Source organism: Boleophthalmus pectinirostris, unplaced genomic scaffold, assembly GCF_026225935.1.
Source record: "Boleophthalmus pectinirostris isolate CB_2022bp ecotype Guang Dong unplaced genomic scaffold, ASM2622593v1 HiC_scaffold_8, whole genome shotgun sequence".
Lineage (NCBI taxonomy): Eukaryota > Metazoa > Chordata > Actinopteri > Gobiiformes > Gobiidae > Boleophthalmus > Boleophthalmus pectinirostris.
The window spans coordinates 20,252,110-20,271,555 of NW_026571515.1; the positions used below are offsets into that span (position 1 = coordinate 20,252,110).

Here is a 19,446-nt window from a genome sequence, read left to right on the forward strand (position 1 = left end):
CTATGCCAGAGGTAGTAGAGTTCTTCTAAAATGCACAATTATTAAAGATACAATAATTATAGGCATCTCTTATGTTTGGCCCTTGGCCCACGGATAAGTTTTGAATTAGAGTAGCAATGACAGCAGACCACAGAATTTAAACATCATAGTTCTTTTATTGAAAAATAATAAAGAACTGTAAAGTAAGCTTATGTTACACTTTAATGGTGATATAGTGCATACACATCTTAATGTTATTTTCAACAATGACAAATCAGCAGTAGTAAGCCTGGGGGTGTTCTGTCAGAAGAGGGCAGCAGAGTTTATAAAAGCTGCTTTTGAAATTGTTTGAACAAGGATAAATACATCAATATACCATGTGTGTATTTTGTCCTATGTAGATAGTTGAATTATGAAAAGCCTTGATCAGTGTAAAGCCATGATTACAGACCTAGTTGGACATATGTGTGTCATAGCCTACTTGAAGAGAATGTGGTATGTCTGTAAGTAATTTTCTTAGAGCTTCTGTTATTTTGAACCCCTCTAACATACACACAAATATCCAATGTAAATAAAATAGTGTCAACAGAGTGATTATTTCAGTAGAAATTCATTAAAATGGGAACAGTTTGCAAAACATATGTTGCAATACACATATGGTTCTTGATACATTCTACACTCCCAACAAAACCACCAGTAATGTGCATAGTAACATTTTTCCTCCAATGAATGCAATACAGGTGTAGACCAGATGCAATGGAAAAGCAAACAGCCAGTCAATCATGAGTTTTTTCAACAGTCAACACATGGCCATATTATTCCAGGCCTATCCCTTTAGTGTCTATGGCCTCCATGTGCACGCTGCTTATAAACTGGCTGCAAGTCTCTGGGTGATGTCCACAAACGGGGAGAGGCAGGAGAGAGAATTATAGAGGAAAGTCAACATTCTTCTCCACCCTCCGTCCACCCATGTTTGGGCAGAAGCATGCGCAGACTCAGGGCTGCTACGACTGATAGCCATAGGACAATGCATCTACAGGGAAGAAAAGCAGAGTTCAGTCCAGGTACTCACACAGTTGAATTGACTATAATGTAAGTGTGTTATCTGATGGTTGAAATGGTTGGTTGAAATTTATGTAATTAGTTTTATTATGGAGACACCTTGTCCACAGAAATAAAAAAATAAAAAAGGCTAAGATATAAGATAAACAATATTTCATAATTATCATCATCATTATCATTCGATAATAGCTATACAGTAACTAATGACCACAAGAAATTTCACCAAATCTTGCTTTTTAAATGTGCTCTTTGAACTTAAAACAACCACGTAATGTATTGTGAATATTAGTTACCACACACACATTTAACAAAAAGTTTATGGGAAAATTTATCTTCTGGAACCGAAGCAGACTGGTTCTATTCTATTAATAATATTGATCACATTTTCAACAATCTTCCATTTTCTCACATGCATTAGGCTTATATTTGAATGTCTAATGCCCAACAATAGTATGGAAAAGTTATCCATTAACTTAAAATTCAACAAAAATTCAAGATGTTCATCTGTGTGTTGCCTGATTCCTACGAGCGCACCTATGAATGTCTTTGCATGTCTATAAAGTAAATAGTTAAACACCTGTTGACATGTCGGTGTCATGGCTAACCTGAGTGAAATTGTGCAGTGCAGCAGAGCCCGTCCCCCCGGGCAGTACGATAGATGGGAGACACACAGACTCGGGCCAGTGGGGGCAGGTGGGATAGGCGTGTAGACAGAGACTCAGGGGGCAGGTACATGGTAGAGCGCTGAGCTGATATTGAGTTCTGTTGGTCCTCCCAGGTGAGCCAGTACCCTCTGAGTCCAGAACCAGCCCCCCTCCAGTCCACCTGCACCGAGTCACTGCCCACTGTGGTCAGCTGCAGGTCCGACAACGCTGGTGTCACTGGGAATTACAAGGATTTTTCCATTAAAATGTTTTCACTGTTTAAGTTATTGTTTAGTGAAGTGTTGTTTTGCCTCCTTAAAAGGCACAGTGGTGACACAAGCAGCAGTGGGTTGTCTTGAGCTGACTTTTAACTTTAATTAGTGGTTTAAGTTAAGTAAGACAGATAAAGACAGATGACACATGACAGCTTATTGTATAAATAAACCTACACATGGTATTTCTACTGTATTCATGTCATTTATTTCTAAATCTGATCCCGTATAATTCACCTATTGCTGTTATAGTTTTGGTTACCATTGTACTGTACATTATACTGTAGATCAAAGGCCTTTTTCTTGTGATACTGGACAAATACACAGCACTTCAGAGTGATAACCTGTTATGGCAATTATAACTGTCAGTGTTTTGATTTGTTTCCTCATTCTTTGTTGCTATAGTGTTGAGGTACGTAGCAGAGCTCTGGTGCTCTCTTACTGTTCAACATACGCCTACTCCTAATGATAACAAGAGACACATAAGAAGTAATTCTATCGTGCAGAAGCACAATAACGTGGGAATGCAGAGGTGGTCAAACTGGAATAAACCTGAACAAGCAGACTTATGTGGGATTAAACCTGGATATCCGATCTCACCTTCCTCTGTGCACACTTTGACTGACATGGCCCTCTCTGTGCCAGAGGAGTGTCTGGCGCTCACGGTGACCAGGTAGGTGGAGTCTGGCTGGAGGTTCCGTAGCACAGTGGAGTTTTGGGTCCCGCTGACGGTGACAGCATTGAGTTTTCCACTGGGTAAAGTAGAATATTCAATGTAGTAACTGATGACACGGTCAGGCTGGAGAGGGCCCCAGTTTATCTTCACACTGTTTGACGATAGCTCAGAGATGGATATCACAGCCGGGCTCAGCACCTCTGTGGAAAAATAATGACTTACTAACAATTTTTAAAAAGAAATGCTAATTTGTATGTCGTCAGTATATAAAAACACCAGCACAAATTATTATACTTATTATATTACATGACTGGTAAAAAAGGAAATAAATATATATTAAATGTGTAATGTTTTAGAATTGAATAAGTTTATTCTTAAAGGCTACACAGCACTATGCTGAACACCAAACCAATTGGACTGGATAAAAATAAGGTTTGCATGTTAGCATGTTAACTTTAAACTACAGACATGTTGCCTGTAAGTCTAAACTTAAGATAAACAAAACCAAAGTTCACACTAATCTAAATCTGGACACAGACCTACGAGGTGGCAGACGAGTTGCTAAGCACTTGTCTGTATTTAGAAATATGAGGTTAATTTGTTTACAGTTGTGGCCAATTGTTAATATAATAACATATTAATAAACATTATTCATACAGATTTAAATGCATAGAAAGTCAAGATGAGCAAAATTTGTACACAATCTGCAAAACTGCAGATATAATGAAACCACTCAGCAATATAAAAGTGGAATGTCCTGTGTCTTAAATGTACCAGGACACTTCTTACGTAGAAAAGACAGAGAAAAGAGTTGTTGACCATTGCATAACTTACCTGGTTTGGTGGTGAAGGTGACAGACAGAGTGTTGAAAGCCTGCTCATTAGACTCAGGGGTCAGGGTGGCCACATATGTCGTGTCAGGCTTGAGTCCTGTTAGCCTGGCTGTGCTGGAGTCTGCGGACTGAGTAAACCTCTGGTACTGACCACCACCAACACTAGGGCTGGTCCCAGGACCCCCAGTACCACTCCCAGCCCCTCCAGTGGGCGCTGGACCAAAGCGAATCTCATAGAAGCCATTTAAGCCTGTGAGCACAGGGCGCCACTGCAGTGTAGCAGAATTGGTAGAGATGTCCCGTGCTGTCATTCTTTCAGCTCGGATAATTTCTACAGAGTAAAAAGAGAAACCATTTTGATTAAAATATTATCTTTACATGTGCAGTGTTGTTGCATAACTGAAATACTCAACAGGCCAGGATTGTCCTACTATTACATGATATTTTTAAAGGATTACGATAAGATTCATTAACTCTCAGATAGAAATAAAATGCATAAATTAATTAACTTCACATCAGCTGGCATAACAGAATTTTTGATAATAGGCTTAGCTAACAGAGTCTTATTGATTTCATACCTGCAGCCACCTACAAAGCAGACATACTTTTGCATTACAGAGTAGCAACTAACTATCCCTCTAGGTCCTGTGCATGATAACAATCCCTACAATTACATTTATAATGTCTTTAGGCTCTTCTTTGTGCCATTCATAAAGCCTGACATCTTTCATGCTGTGACTGAGCTGTCCCTGGTGGCTGCACACCTTCCATCTTGAGGCTATATATACTCTTACATACATTACTGAATCATTAAACCCTTAAAAGACAGCCCTATCTCATTACTGCTTTCATGACACACAGACAGTCCCTGTTTAGGATCAAGTCTCCAACTTCTATGAGGCGTGTGGGTATACAGTGAATATAGACCCCGGTTTAAATGTCCTTATGTTCAACTAGGTCCAAGAGTTCTTGTTGCTGTTTAGCATGTCTGGATGACTGCATGACTGCACATATTTTTGTAGGCCCAAGCATGTCATGTTTTCCAGCATATAAAGTTTTTTTTTTATTCTGCATGTTACGATGTGCGTGTGTTGGATCAATCTGTGAATCCTGACATAAAGACAATATATGGAATGTAAAAGGTTGGCCTGTTCTTACTTGAAATGTCAAGTGCTAAAAACATGAATGTCACAAGACAAAAATGATACAAGCATCAATTAATCTGAGTCTTGACAGCTCTGTTTTACCTGGCACCTCATCTGTAATAAATAAGGTGTTTTTTGGATGTCAGTGGGTTATAGAAGGTAATAATGCAAGGATGGTTCTATATGTATGTAGTTTTTGTTCCACTGCTTTTAGAACATACACAGTACATATGGGTCATTGCAACACTGGCAAGACAGAGGGAATCAGTCTTCCACTTCCTGGACAGCCTCTCTGGGAAAATATCATGGCAGGAGAGTAAAATGGTACATGTCTAGAAGATTATAGGGAAGGCCTCTAAAACATAAAAGGTCCAAGGTCACACAGCTTTTGCTTTAAACTTCAAAATCTCAGTTTATACAATGGGAGAACAAAGACAGGCATAACTGTAATGTTTTATATATTTACATATACAGTATACACAATAAAAGGTAAATATCAATGTTAACCTTTAGTGTGTGCCTTTTTTGTCTTTTTGTTCTTTGAAATACCTGTTTCATACATTATTTTGGATTGGTAAAACACATTATTTTAGGATACTTTCAATAAATCAGTGGCGTGTAGAGAGTTAAACTAGGTAATGCACATCTTAATGCACATAGGTCTGTCTACTTATCCTTGAATATTTAAAAGATGAAACAATATCTTTTTGGGGTCAGTATTTATCATATGTACAGTTTCTTTGCTGGGAAATTTTTTGGTTTTTTTTTGGTTATACAAGACGATTTGAGCCAGGAAAGGTAGAATAAATAAGATTTAAACTAAGTACTTAAGTGTTAGAATAGTTTTTCTGGTTTAAATCTACTGTTGGGTTTTTGTGTCAGTTTCAATATTATCATTTATCATCTATATTTACTGATTTACTTATATCAAACTTCTAAATGTGTTATCATGACAGGCATACTCACTTACCTATAATGGCATTGCGGAGATCCTCTGTGATGATACTGAGGTCATCAATATCCACAAAGTACAAGTGTTGGTCAATAGGGGGCGTCACCACATCCCTGAGCACCTGATAGTTCCCATGTCCAGTAGAGACCACCAGCACGGCCACACCCTCCTCCCTCAGTGCAGCCATGGGCCCTGTTACATCTCCAGGCTTCACCCCGTCTGTCAACCACACCAGCACCCTAGGGAGCTCCTTCCTGGCTCCTCCGGGGATCCCTGGTCGGAGCACGGTCTCTGCGGCTATCCTCAGTGCTTCTACTGTGTTAGTATCTCCTCGGAGTGGCCGGGTGTTTCTCACCGCCCCCTGCAGGCTGGTCTGGGAGTAGTGGGAGCTAAAGTCAAACTCCACTTTTGGCTGGGTGCCCACTTGGAGGAGTCCCACCCTGACCTGGTCTTCACCCAAAGAAAAGGGCAGCAGCAGATCGGAGAGGAATGAGAGCAGGCGTGAGTGTTCATAAGAAGAGACACTTCCAGAGGAATCCAGGAGAAAGAGGACATCGCCTTCGCAACAGTTCAGCACTAGAGAAGATAGTTAAAATCAGTATTTCAGATTGCAATTGTGTAATGCAGGAGCAGTCAAAACTAGAGACAGACCGATATATCGAGGCCAATTTGCACTTTTAGCATATCAGCCTTAACTCTGTAGCAACCAGTTGTCTAAAATGATGAACAATGAAGTAGTTTGTAGTGAATTAAAATTGATAAAGTTACATGAAAATAATCAAAATCATCTCAAAATATCAGGCCTAAAATGATCTGTATGAGCATCAGCCATGAAAAAAATCATATCGTTGCATCTCTAGACAAAACATACGGTACTACTGAAACATTGTGACAAACTAGCCTGCATAGAGGATCAAACTCCCACGTTCCCATTCCTTCACTATGGGGGCATATGGAGAGCAGGATCAGGGTCTTGCTTAGGGAGATTTTGATGGCAGGGATTAGACTACCAACTTCACAGTTTTGCAAAATTATTATTTCATATTTATTTATTTTTGTTCAAGTGAAGTTTTTTGTACTTAAACACATAATTAGCTGTTTGTGAATGTACATTTTGTTTCAGCATAAGCATGATTTCATGGCCATGAGGACAGAGTTTAAAGGTGCATTGTGTAACTTTTCTGTTGGAGGGTACGTCAAATGCTTTTCAATAAAAAGATGTTATATTTTTCTGGATATTTTTAAGTTATAAAACTGTAATCTGTAATTGAATAGATGTAAACTAGAGTTGTTTAGTAGATGATGGACAATAAACCAAAAGGTTATATAGTGCACCTTTAATATGTGTAATTATGTTTTAATAAAATGCCTATAATAATAAATCAATCAAATATTTTCCCCACCTTTCGGCATAGGAAACCTTTCTCACACTAGCTGCACAATTTTTTCCACATAAGCTTCTCTTGACAAGGTGCCACAAAATCTCCATGTGCTTTCCATTCATGGAACATAACCATTAAAATATTTAATGAGAATAGTTTTATTGAAAATACTGTTAACTGTCAAGAATGGAGGCAAGCTTGAAAAGACTAAACAGGAACCATACATTGATGAAAATACGAGATATGTTAAACATTGGCCACAGCTTCAAAGCCTGCGCAGTGAGTCAAGTCAAGGGGTCTTTCCCACCACTTCTCTACTTCTCATTATACTGGGCTCTAGTTAAAAGCTGAGGAGAAAGCAGTGAAAACAGTAGCTGGCAGGTATTAAAAAGGGAGTGGAGGCCGGAGGTGGGACTGAACGGGGAAATAAAAGGCGTTAAAGGAGCAGGCTGGTGAGGAGGGGGTAAGTGGGGAGTTCCGTGTGAGAGCCGAACAGGAATGCTGCTATGCTCCTACACACTATACAGGCCAATGAAGAGATTGCAAAGAGGGAATATCCAGATTTTACAGCAGATGTCCTCATGGAACCTAAAACCTACAGGCCCCAGTCACAGTGTAGACATAATTTAAAGTATAGCAATACCTTAAGATAGAAACACTTTAAAGATGTATTGTATAGTGTTTTTGGTGCAGGGTCCATCAAATACTTTTCTCCATGGAGATGTTATTGCTTCGTCAGAATGCCTGTTTTTCTAGGTATGTTTGACCTATGAAACCACCTGTAATTGAATAAATGTAAGGTAGAGCTGTTTAATGTCAAACTGTGAAAGATTCCATTCCAGGCAGTACAATGACATATCCACAGAAACAAGCAGGTGACGGAAAGCTACGTAGTGCACTTTTATGTTTTTTTTATAAACTTGTAAAACTAGACTGATTATTTATAGCAGTTATAGGTATTTAGGATGAGTTGATGTCATTTTTTGGAAGACATCAGAGACATGAAATCAAATAATGTCACGGTTGACACGTTTTGTTTTCTTTGGCAGCTATTTCTTTTTAATTTGTACATTTTTGCCACTTGACTAAAGCCTCTGTGAAACTTGGTGTTGAAAGCTTAAAAGGTCAAAAAAGCTTTTATAGAAATCAAACATGTGCTTACACATGCACACGAAGCCATTCACCTCCACACGCCAAAGAATTTCTCACATTTTAATGTTTGGCACTTGTGGCTTTAGGTAGGTCTTTATTCTCAGCTCAGTGTTGAAATAATGTGGTCTGCATTTTTGTTTGTTTGCTTAATGATGGAGGATTGGTATATGAGGATTAAAGACCTGCCATAAATCTGTCGTAGATAAGATACATAGATACTTTGTTGATCCTGAAGGAAATTCACAGTTTAGAATTAGCAACATAGAACAGATATTTAAAGGTTCTAAAAAACTGTGAGCTTTAAGGCAAGTTATAATGCTGGCACCTTGTCTAAATAAAACTTGTCTTGAGTTATGTTTTGTTTAATTTGCACATTTAAACAATCCTGCATTATTAGTGTGGCCACATCTCCAAAGCTCAAAATGCTCTTTTCCACCTTGTAATATCATAGGTTTCAAGTTAACAGCTACCGTTTATACCTTTTGTTCAGTAGAGACTGATAATCCTATTGCTAAAATGAGTCAAATGTCAAGTCAAGTGAATGTGTATGGAGTTTTAAAACACATGGTGTCACAAGGTGGAACAGAGTGTTTTCTGTTTGAAAGAAGAACTCAGCCTAAATACACAGGGTTTGTTTGTTAAACAATTGTGAATGAAACAAAACAACTCTAAGTCTGTTTCTGAAGAAGGAACAGTATTGTAACATAGATCAGAAAATATGGGCCCTTTAAAGTCCTCTTGCACCAGCTCTGCATTGTACAGACGTATGGCATGTGGCAAACAACTTCCAGAGCCTGTCCATGGAGCAGGACTGGGACGTTTATGTCTATCCAGTGGTTAAAGTAAATAGTTTGTTGCCCTTCTCTTGCAGTGCTCAATATTCACTCTAGTCGACAAACGAGAGTCAAGAGAAAGTGACACTTCCATTGAATTCTATTTAGTTTTTCATCCAATACTTTTGTGTATGGCCCCATCAGGTCTTATGAATATTAATAATCTCTATTAATAATCTCCACAGAGAAACTATTAGATTAGACTATTACAATTTAAAAGCATCATCAATTTGCAGATGCACAGATTTGACCTGATTACAACTTTAAGATACCATAATATTTTTAGTAATGTTTAATTTGCCTCAGCTTTGCTTATCCCTTTGTGTATTGTTGTCTTTATACATCTTCATAATAGACCAGTCAGTGACTGGGGCTTATATAAAAAGTCTAATTTAAGTTGGTTCACTCTCACCAGGCATCTATTTGTGGAGATATCATAGTGACAGCATCTCAGTGGTTGAGGTCAAGAAGCTGTTTCTCCCCCACCCTCCAAGTCACTTTGACAATCACCAGCAATCATTAATAACAGCTGACAGCATGAATACTTTAGACCTATAACCTGTATTCAGTTTAGAATACTATAAGAGTTCAAGAAGTACTGGTGCCGAATGTCTGGGTGGTCCTGGGCCCCTGCCCTCTCCCATGGTGCCTTGAGGTGAAACATCTGATTAATAGCCTACCTGGATGGATGCCACTCAAGGACTATCCCTACACCACAGTGGGGAAATAATGTGTTAATCTGAAGATTACACCTCAGCCATCGTGCTTTCATTTTCAAAAGCATGTTTATTGTTGGGATTTTGTGAGTCTTAAAACTACATTTGATTATTCTGTTTGTACACGCTTTAAGTGCTCTTTGATGAAGATCATGACAGCGCAATCATAATCCAATCTGATAAAACCAACCTGATAAAACCACAATCCCGTTAGTAGTGCATAAGGGTCCTACCTCCTTCAGGTGATGCCCTCTGCGTCCACGCTGATGCCAGAAACAGACACAAAAGGATCCATGTCGACAACACGATTTTCTCCATTGCTCCAAACCACGAAGTTTAGTCTCTCCTCCACCGGCTGTATGTTCTAATGTAAAACCCTTTACTGATCCATGAACTGATCCTGCCGAGCTCCGAGGAGCGCACTCCCTCTGTCAGTTCAAACACATATTTCCCCAGGTAAAACGGTGAAAAGTTATTTAGTCTAGAACTTAAGATGATCTTCTCTGCTAAACATTCTGGTACATAATGGTAAAGTGTTCACGGCGCGCTCTGGAAAAGAACTGAAAGTACACAGCGTGTGCGCAAAGTGCGGACGCTCCTCTCTCCAAACCACTCTGGCGCTCAGGTTCAAGTGTCAAGGGAAGACAGGGATAAAATGTAAGGACTTCCTGTCAAGAATTTCAAAATAAACCACAGACATAACAAAAACAAACAGCCAGTGCATATATTTATGAGTAGGCTATGGTGTTTTTAAGTAAAATCTTAATCCTGTAACCTTTGTTTTTGCTATGAATATACTCCACTTATACATGTAATTCTGTTTGTTAGTTTTAGAGCAGTGCAAGTTATTTATAATTGATTGATTGGACTGATATGGCTTATTTTAAATTGTTTAACTGTGTATCTTTCTCTGGACCAAAAATTATTTTATCTGTAAGTTAAAAGCCCAACAAATACAATATACTAGATGATCTGAAGACATTTGAACAGTGTACAGTTACAGTTAACAGTTGTTCCCGCTTGGTTAAATGATAACATATCTGATGTGCAGCTGCACCATTTCCATAGCTCTGTTATACGTGACCCTCAGTCTCACCTCATATATCTACTTGACATTTCCAATTCATAGGCTATAACTTTCTCTCTCTGCTCCCTGTAACTCCCAGAACTCCCAAAGTAAACGTCTGTTAAAGATTACAGTATTATCTGTAATATAAACTGGCAACTCATTAGAAATAGCGGTACTTAAATTTACAGACATTATTCAAACCAACATTAGGAAATTCCTAATTGATTGCTTGCTTGACAGATCTGAAGTTTGTGCTTAAATTATTAATGACTTTGGCTCAATCACTTATCGTCAAAATTGCATAATCTACTATTTTGGAAGAATTTAAAATATTCTGAGTGCCTCTTAAACTCTACTTTATACTTGAAAAGGTCAGAAATGTTTGCAATTCTTTTAGTCCAACTTGGATACAGTAATGGAAAGTCATGGTAGTTTCTTCATAAAGTGGTTGGAGATGTTTGGGAAAGAGAAGGAACTGGGGCAGAAGAAATAAGGCGTGAGTAAATGGACAGAGGATGTGGGAATTCAAGTGGGACAATTCAAAGATCTGGGGTGATGCGTCATGTTCAAACACTGCTCAAAAAGCCACAATAAATAGACTTGTTCCATGTCTGCGCACACCCTAGAACTATATAACATCTGGGAATATGAGTTAGTCACTTCAGGGTATTGTTATTCTACTTCCTGTGTGTCCAAGTGGTTTGTGGTCTTTAGTGTAAATATCCCAAACTACTTGAGGCAATGTAAAAAGCTGATGGTGCTGATTATGAGTGAAAATTACTCAGTAGTACTCAGAAAGATCAAAATACGGAGGTAAAGGTATAGAAAATTTGTTGTTTTCATTTGACCAATTTTTTAAAGTGCTCATATTTTCTGTTTTCTGATCCATGTTATAATGTTGTTTCATCATCAAAAACATAGCTGGGGTTGGGTTTTGTTTCATTCACTCATGTTTAAAGCATTTTGACTGAGTTTTTCTTTCAGACAGATAACACTCTCTGCTCTACTTTGTTTTTAAACTCCATACACTTTCACTAGAATCATTTGGATGATTTAAGCCTTGGAATGATCTGTCTGTACTAAAAAAAAAAAAAGGTAAAAGGTAGCTGTAAACTACTGGTAACTGGGTAACTGAAAACTACCTCTTCATGACATCACAAGGTGGAGCAGTGCATTTTGAGCTTTGGAGATATAGACAGACTAATAATAAAGGTTTACTGAAATACTTTTCACTTTCACGTTTCCTCTCTGGCTTTTAATACCGAGTGAGTTGTGTAGTCCCCCTGTGTCTTTTATTTATTTATTTATTTCATTTTATTTTATTTTATTTTTTTAGTACTGCTTTTATGTATTGATTTTATTATTATTATTTTATTTCTTGATTCTATTAGTTTCCTCATGGTTGGAACATAATTCTGCTGATTTTTTTTTTCTTAATTAAAATTTTTACATTGCTATGTAAAGCACTTTTTATAAAATGTGCTATACAGTTAAAGTTGAATTGGACTGACTGGATTGGATATAAGTGTGAATGAAACAAGCTCCAGCTATGATTTTGATGAGATAGCAACACTCTAACATGGCTTAAATCACACCAGAGTCACTTTGTGTAATATAGGACCTTTCATATTGTGCACATTTTAGGTTGATGGCAGAAACCAAAGTGCCAGAAGGAAACCAATTAGACACAGGAAGAACATGCAAACTCTGCACAGAAAAGCCCCATACACCCTTCCTGTGAGTTGATCTAGTTTATCAGACCATATTTTACCCAGTGTGTTTGATAAATACGTTTCACTCCATAGTTTTGTCTGCACATTTGATCTCTTTTTATACAGTCCCGCCCCACTGTCTCCTGCTAACTTTATTTTTAACCACTGACTTCAAGTATCTGCAAGCCACGATTTGTTTACACTGTCACTACTGCACAATAGCCCCACTGCATTCATTTAAATGTGGTTTCCGAGCACACTTCTGCCCGCAGATGTGGTCAACAATACAGAAGGATGCTGGGAGACATTACATATGGGACTCCTGTGAGTTTTAGTGAGTAGTAAACATGGATCTGTTTTAAATCAGAGCGTGTGCTGTTTATTGTTAGCAGCTTATTATGGTATGTGTTTCATCCATGCATTGAGCTCTGGCATGTTGTATCTAGCAGGCTCGCTATGGCGTTAAGTTTAAGACACGAAGTTAGGTTAAGATTACATAAGACTAATACTTTTATAGATCTAGCATGACATTATATAATTATATTCCAAAATTACCACTAGCATAAAATACCACAAAACCTAAATATTGTTACTAAGAATGCATTAATTTGATACTGGTGTTGTATGTCAGCGCTGATAGTGAAAAATTTATTTGATCAGATCTCAGGTTCCAAATATCGGTTCAGCAGATCCTGGTTGGACGGTGATGTAATGAGACTAGTTACTGGTTGAAGTCAGCCCAGAAAGTCTCACAATGATTGAACTTTTATTTATACAAAGCTGTTCTGTAGTTATTTGAGAGATAAATAACAGTTACATAACACATTTGGATCAGCTTTGCTTATTTTAATTTTGTTTAAAGGAAATAAATACTCAGTCTTTCAGTCTCTGTACTGGTATTAGTTGATATCAGGTATCAAAAGATACTTCAAGCTTGTAGTGGACCAAACAAAAAGGCAAAGACAAGGTATAAAAATGAGTTAGGATTCATTTGCTTGTCAGTAGGCGGGTACTTTTTTATTTAACCACTCGCTGTGCCAAATCCTGTAGGAAGAAGGGCAATAATGTCTTTCCCCTCGATATAATTAACCAAACACTCTCTTTGTTATAATATAATTATCAATTATAATATATCTATTGTTTTAAATCCTCAATCTCAGGAATCGCTGCCAACACAGAATGTATGGCTTCGTCTACATCCATCTCAACCCCTTTGTTTACTGTTGTGCTGTACCACAAATGGGACCCAGTCAGGCGCTTGAGTTTGACGTCATGGCTTCACAGCTCTTTGCTGATTGACCAGTGCGTGGTCTACAACTTCTGGGGTTCTTGCAAACCGTCTAGTGTATTCTGATTCGTGACCTACTCACTGGAGAGAAATGAAATTGAGTGGCGTTACTAGGTGGTGCCAGCCTGGCTAATTCCATCTGGCCACTGAAACAAAAAAAAGAAAGTGAAAGTAAATAATTCAGACTGATATTAACTAAAATGTGCGCGCGCAAATTAGAATATAAGTCTAAATAAAGGAATTATAACTATATGTACTGTAATTAATTTAATTTAAATGAAACAAAATGAAATGAAATAATACTAAGACTGTGGAGTGGTAGCAGAGGTATTCACCACAAAGCTGTAGTATCGAAATTGGTATAGGAACTGAAAAAGCTGGATCGGTGCATAGTTGTTGCTGTACTTATTTGTACAGTGAGGAAAGTCTATTATGCAAAGAAGTGTAACCATTAACTCAGAGTTCAAACAAATTGAACACAGGTAAAACTACATTACAAATGTTCTTGTATACACTTTTAAGCAACAAAAGAATGATGCATAAGAGCAAATAATAAATGACATTAACCTTTGCTGTTTATTTTTCCATTGCAGTACATCCAGAGACCACTGCTATAATAATATTTCATGACATGTTGAGTTGTTACAAAAAGTCTGGTCAAAGCTAAATAGGTCTTTCTTCTTTTTTGTCTTTTTTTTTTTTTCACATTTCAGCCACAGCGCATGACGCCAGCTGTTGAAACTAGTGCAAACTCATCTTACCTCTTACCTCTGTGTCATCCTTATGTCAACTAGTGTCAGCACATTGTCCCGGATCTCAATCAGTAGGTCCCCCTTTACAGAACCTGACCTGTTCTCTCTCTGTCTCACATACCACTGTCATACTAGTATACTATGTTAGGACAAGAGCAAGTGCTGGAAGAGTGAAAAATACTTCCAGAGAGGAGGAGGTTTGACATTTTCCCTTTGGGCTAAGCAACAAACTGGGAGGAGGAACTGTACGAACGAAGATGTCATCCAAGTTGTGGAAAAAGTGATGGTGTCCACTGCATTTGGGGTGGGACAGTAGTCAGGAATTTTAGGGAAACTTTCAGAATTGGACAAAGCCTCAAAATCGCTTTCGAGTTATTGAAAGACATTTTTGGCAAGTTAACAAAGATGTAATTATGCACTAGATTTTGGGTATGGAATGCAAGTGAAAAAAATGGTATGAGGAAACCACAAGTTGTTTCTACTTTCCAACTTCTACAAAGGTTGGTTTATGGTGAACCACGGTATTTGGGCAAATTCATGCAGGAAAAGTGAAAATGCAATCCCACAGTGCTTTTAAAATCCCTTTGGTCCAGAAGTGCCAGCTTAACTGTTATATATGTGGACAGTAAAAGTTGAGTAGAACTTTTGGAAGAAGAAGAAAAAAATCAATCATTCCCCTGATGAAGACACGTTAAAGGGTCTATATTATTCTCATCATAAACATATTTGGAGTTGTGTTTTTTTTCACACGTTTAACACACAAAGCCTGCATTTTTAGGCTGAATTCTTCTCTCAAACAGAATCTGTTCCACCTGTTGATGTCATGTCACAATCAGATGTTGTAGTTATTCATTTATGTGTAGAGCCATGAATCTGAACAATCGAATCACTAAAGCTCTAGTGTGTGTGGAGCTCTGTCAGATTCACCTCTAAGCTGTGTGTGTGACACACACACACTCAGGAGAATGAGGAGCCTACAGCCTACAAAGAGAAACCCCAGTCTCCAAAGTTCACAGATGATGTACCAGAAGATTCCAACTATTCAACACTTTCCCAAAATTATCTCCATGGCAACAATGTTTCATGTGAGGGAGAGATGTATGGACAGAAATGCCCTGATTATAAAAATTTTAGATTCTGCTTCAGGTAGAAAGTAATTTGAGCAGGGGAAATTCTAGTAATTATTTCTAGACTTTTAAAAATCTAATGACAAGTGGTTCTGGTTAGGATACCACTAAATTAGGATATTAACATCAGCCACTAAATTAGGATATTAACATCAACTACTAAATCAGCAGTTTGACAGTTTAATAGCAATTTTAAAATATGGGTTCCTTATATTATTACGTCACATGACCTCTTCAACCCAGAACTGTACCAAGCCATACCTGAGTGGGCACCGGATTCGGAACAGACGCAACTCTGAGAATGCCCAGGATCTTGTTTCCTCCAGGGTGGGCCAGAGTCACCAGAATGTCCACCAGAGACACTAACACCAGCAGATCGTCAAGAATGTTCCAACTGGACTGAAGGTAGGTCTGTGGGTCGAAGCAGAGCTTCCACCTGAAGAGAGAGACAGCATTCTATATCACTCTTGTACTGCAATTAAGATAAGGTAAGGTAGGTAAATTGTTAGGCCTAGCATTGGGGTTGGGGCTAGGGGTTAGAGTCGTAGTTGGGGTTTTTGGCTATTAGGGTTAGTGTGCTGCACAGCATTTACAGTGCACGGCATTTACAGTGTGTAGTGTTTGCGGTGTGCAGCATTTGCGGTGTGCGGCGTTTGCAGGGCATGGCGTTTGCAGGGCAGGGCATAAGTGCTTGCGAGGACCAATCATTGCCGCTTTAAGCTATATTTCTTACTATTTTATTTTTAATACTATGAACCAGATATTAAGTCTTCATAATAAAGATTGAACCCTACACCTTCAGTAGAATCATTTGGACAATTTTATCTGTGGAATTGAAAACTACCACTACATGACATCCCAAGGTGGAACAGGTCGTTTTGAGCTTTGAAGATGTAGCCTAATAATAAAGGGTTCTTCAAAAATGCATGAATGAAACAAAACACAACTCCAGGTATGTTTTTGAGGAGATAACAGCATTATGAGTGCCTTCGATCTCTACGTAACTGCTGAAAACAAGTTTGGCAAGTTATCTGTATTTTGTTAAAAAAAAAAAAAAAAAAAAAAAACTTGACTGAGAAGAGTACAAGATCTGCACTGTCAAAATTCTTGTAATGTGGTTATTTTAACATAACAGAAAAGCAATCAAACAGAAAGGTAGCATGGAAAGTTTCAACATGTTTTTGACAAAGAACACTGTCTCTGTGGTTTGGTGAAGTATTTAAATGGAGTCATGCAAACTGGATTTTCTGGAGGGGAACAAACTGTATCTGTAGTAGTGTAATTAGTAGTACAAATAGAGCAAAAAAACAAAAACTAAAAAAATCACATGAAAAAATCTACTTGAATAAAAGTATTAAAGAAGCCATTTAAAATGTACTTAACAATTAAAAAGTATTTTCTGTAGATTTTGAGATCTAATAAAGCTTCAGATTAACAGTTTTTAATAAAGATTTGTTCAATAGAAACAATGAAATTTATGTTTTTATTTGCATAAACCCCCAGCACCTTTTCACTACCTGTCAAGCAATAATGAAAAATGATGTAGTGGAGTAGAAAGTACAGACACCTTGTCTCTCAAATGTGGTCAAGTTCAAGTAAAAAGTGTCCATTTTAAAATTAACTTAAGTACTATATATATATATGTGTGGGTGGTGTGTGTGTGTGTGCGTGCATGTATGTATGTATGTATGTATGTATGTATGTATGTATGTATGTTATGTTTTGTTTGTTTTTTTACTCAAGTGTAGTACTTAACTTTTTCTTTGCTATGTTCACCCACTCCACTATGGCTTCTTATCAAACTTAGAAGAAAAGATATGAGATTTTGACTCCTTTTTAAAGACACTCCTTGTTCCATATTGTTCTAAGAAACCATCATATGGGATTTGCATGAAATATAAGCTGGTAAATGTACAGATAACAAGATCAAAGCCCATGAGGGTGAAGCAAGCCAGGTATGAAAACACAGGAGATATATCTAACAGGTACTGGAGCCAAAAGCAAATGTGGATGAGAAAAAAATAGATAAGCAAAACACCGCACCACTGAAACTCGACAAGGATCTTCCTGCACCCTCCTGGTTTGTGTCATGAGCTGTAAATAAATCTCAACTAAAAATACAGACAGGACAGGACAGTGAGAAGGGATGTGCGTGAGTTAGTGCCAAATGCCCGGTGTCTTCCTGAAAACCCATCACCAGCTCCAAAAGGTCTGCGTCACTGATATCATCCGCTCCATGGCCAGTATCCTGTAAACACATTTTGGGTCCAGAAAGTAAAGTTTAAAGGTGCATTGTGTAACTTTTTGGTGGAAATTCTGTCAGATGATTTTCTCTACCATGGAGACCAAACCAGACCAAGTTACAGGTGAAATCTGTGGAGAGGCAGCCCCGCTCACAGTCAGAGTGCTTGTTTTTGAGCTATAAAACCATCTGTAATCGAATAAATGTAAATTAGAGCTTTTTAATGTTATAGTGTGGAATATTCCAGGCAGAACAGTGACATATCCACAGAAATAAGCAGGAGATGGGCTCCCAACCAAAAAGTTACATAGCATACCTTAAAGAATATTTCACAAAGAGATTACTGAAGTCTCAAGTCCAGCGGGCTCTTGTCTAAACATTGGCAATCTGTTGTAAAAGTCAAGAGTGATTGGAACAGAGGGAGACGCTCCAGCTTTCCCTATAAACTAATATGACAGGTTACACAAAACAGCAGACTCCATCCAATCACAAAGCAGAATAAATCACACGTGTTTATGTCACTGCTGATAAATTATCTTGTATCTATGATGAAAATAAACCGTATCTTGTTCTTTGGCTGTGATTACCTGAACAAAATTATAGTCCATCCATCCATTAAAATAGCATCTGACTAAGCTGAAGAACCTGGGCTGTCACCGGGAAATATTAACTTAGTGACTAAAAAAAGAATTTGACTTTTTTTAAATATATATAAAGAACACATGTAACTTTTCTTGTCTACATAAATATGGTATTCTGGCAGGTGTTTTTATTGCTCAAAAATACCTCGAAAAACATGCATTCTTACTGTCAGTGGGCTTGCCTCGTATCAGAACTCACTTGTAAACTTGTAACTCAGCCTGGTAACGTCTCCTGTCTGTCTAACATACTGTGGAAAATTCTAGGCGAGGCAATAACGTCTTCAGGGAGACACCAAATTGGACTTGAATGAGGGTCTAACCTGACTTAAACTTGAACAACCCAACGCTGGAATGTGTATAGTTCAGGGTACAAAGTTTATTATTTGCAGTGGTGGAACGTAAAATAAAAGTAGATAAGTACTGTACTTAACTGTAAATTTTAGGTATCTGGACTTGCCTTAGGTAGGTTTTAAAACTGATACATTTTACTTTTACTTCACTACATTGGAGAGCAGGTATATGTACTTTCTACCAGAGGCGGGACCAAGTCGTTGTTTTGCTAATCTCAAGTAAGTCTCAAGTCTTTGACCTCAAGTCCGAGTCAAGTCCCAAGTCAAATACAAACAAGTCCAAGTCCCGTCTAGTTATTAGCTTAAAAGTCCAAATCGCCTGCTCTGAGCTTCAAGTCATTTCAAGTTGAAATGACAGTATCTAATATAGATTAGATTTTTGCAATTTATATGAATTTTAAAATAAATTATACTTACAAAGTCATAGTATATTTATATGTGAGTATTAGAGTATATTAGAGTTGTTGAAATGCATTTTTTCCCCCTTTTTAAATGTCTTGACAAGATCTTAGAGTGAATCGTTACAGTTAGAATGGAACGAATTCAGATTTAAAAGTGCCTCTCATGTCTTTTCAAGTCACAGGCCTCAAGTCTTAGTCAAGTCCCCTAGCCTTAGTCA

At 37.8% G+C, this 19,446-nt stretch overlaps 1 protein-coding gene across 1 annotated transcript; it reads right to left on the minus strand.

Moving 5' to 3' along the window:
- Positions 1 to 132: 132 nt before the first annotated feature.
- vwa1 (von Willebrand factor A domain containing 1) lies at positions 133 to 10,250 on the minus strand. Its single transcript, XM_020922362.2, has 6 exons — positions 9,880 to 10,250; positions 5,582 to 6,139; positions 3,468 to 3,797; positions 2,558 to 2,833; positions 1,647 to 1,922; positions 133 to 1,012 (listed from the first exon to the last, which is right to left on the minus strand). Exons 1-6 carry the CDS (start codon positions 9,962 to 9,964, stop codon positions 984 to 986), a joined length of 1,554 nt encoding a protein of 517 aa, XP_020778021.1. The 5' UTR covers positions 9,965 to 10,250; the 3' UTR covers positions 133 to 983.
- Between the last annotated feature and the right edge of the window lie 9,196 nt (positions 10,251 to 19,446).

Excerpts from the sequence above, each read along its gene's own strand:
- vwa1 (XM_020922362.2), bottom strand. The coding sequence starts at position 9,964 with ATGGAGAAAATCGTGTTGTCGACATGGATCCTTTTGTGTCTGTTTCTG. Across the intron at positions 1,923-2,557 it reads CAAAGTGTGCACAGAGGAAG|TGACACCAGCGTTGTCGGAC; the intron begins GTGAGATCGGAT and ends TGTAATTCCCAG. Across the intron at positions 1,013-1,646 it reads CACTGCACAATTTCACTCAG|ATGCATTGTCCTATGGCTAT; the intron begins GTTAGCCATGAC and ends TCTTCCCTGTAG.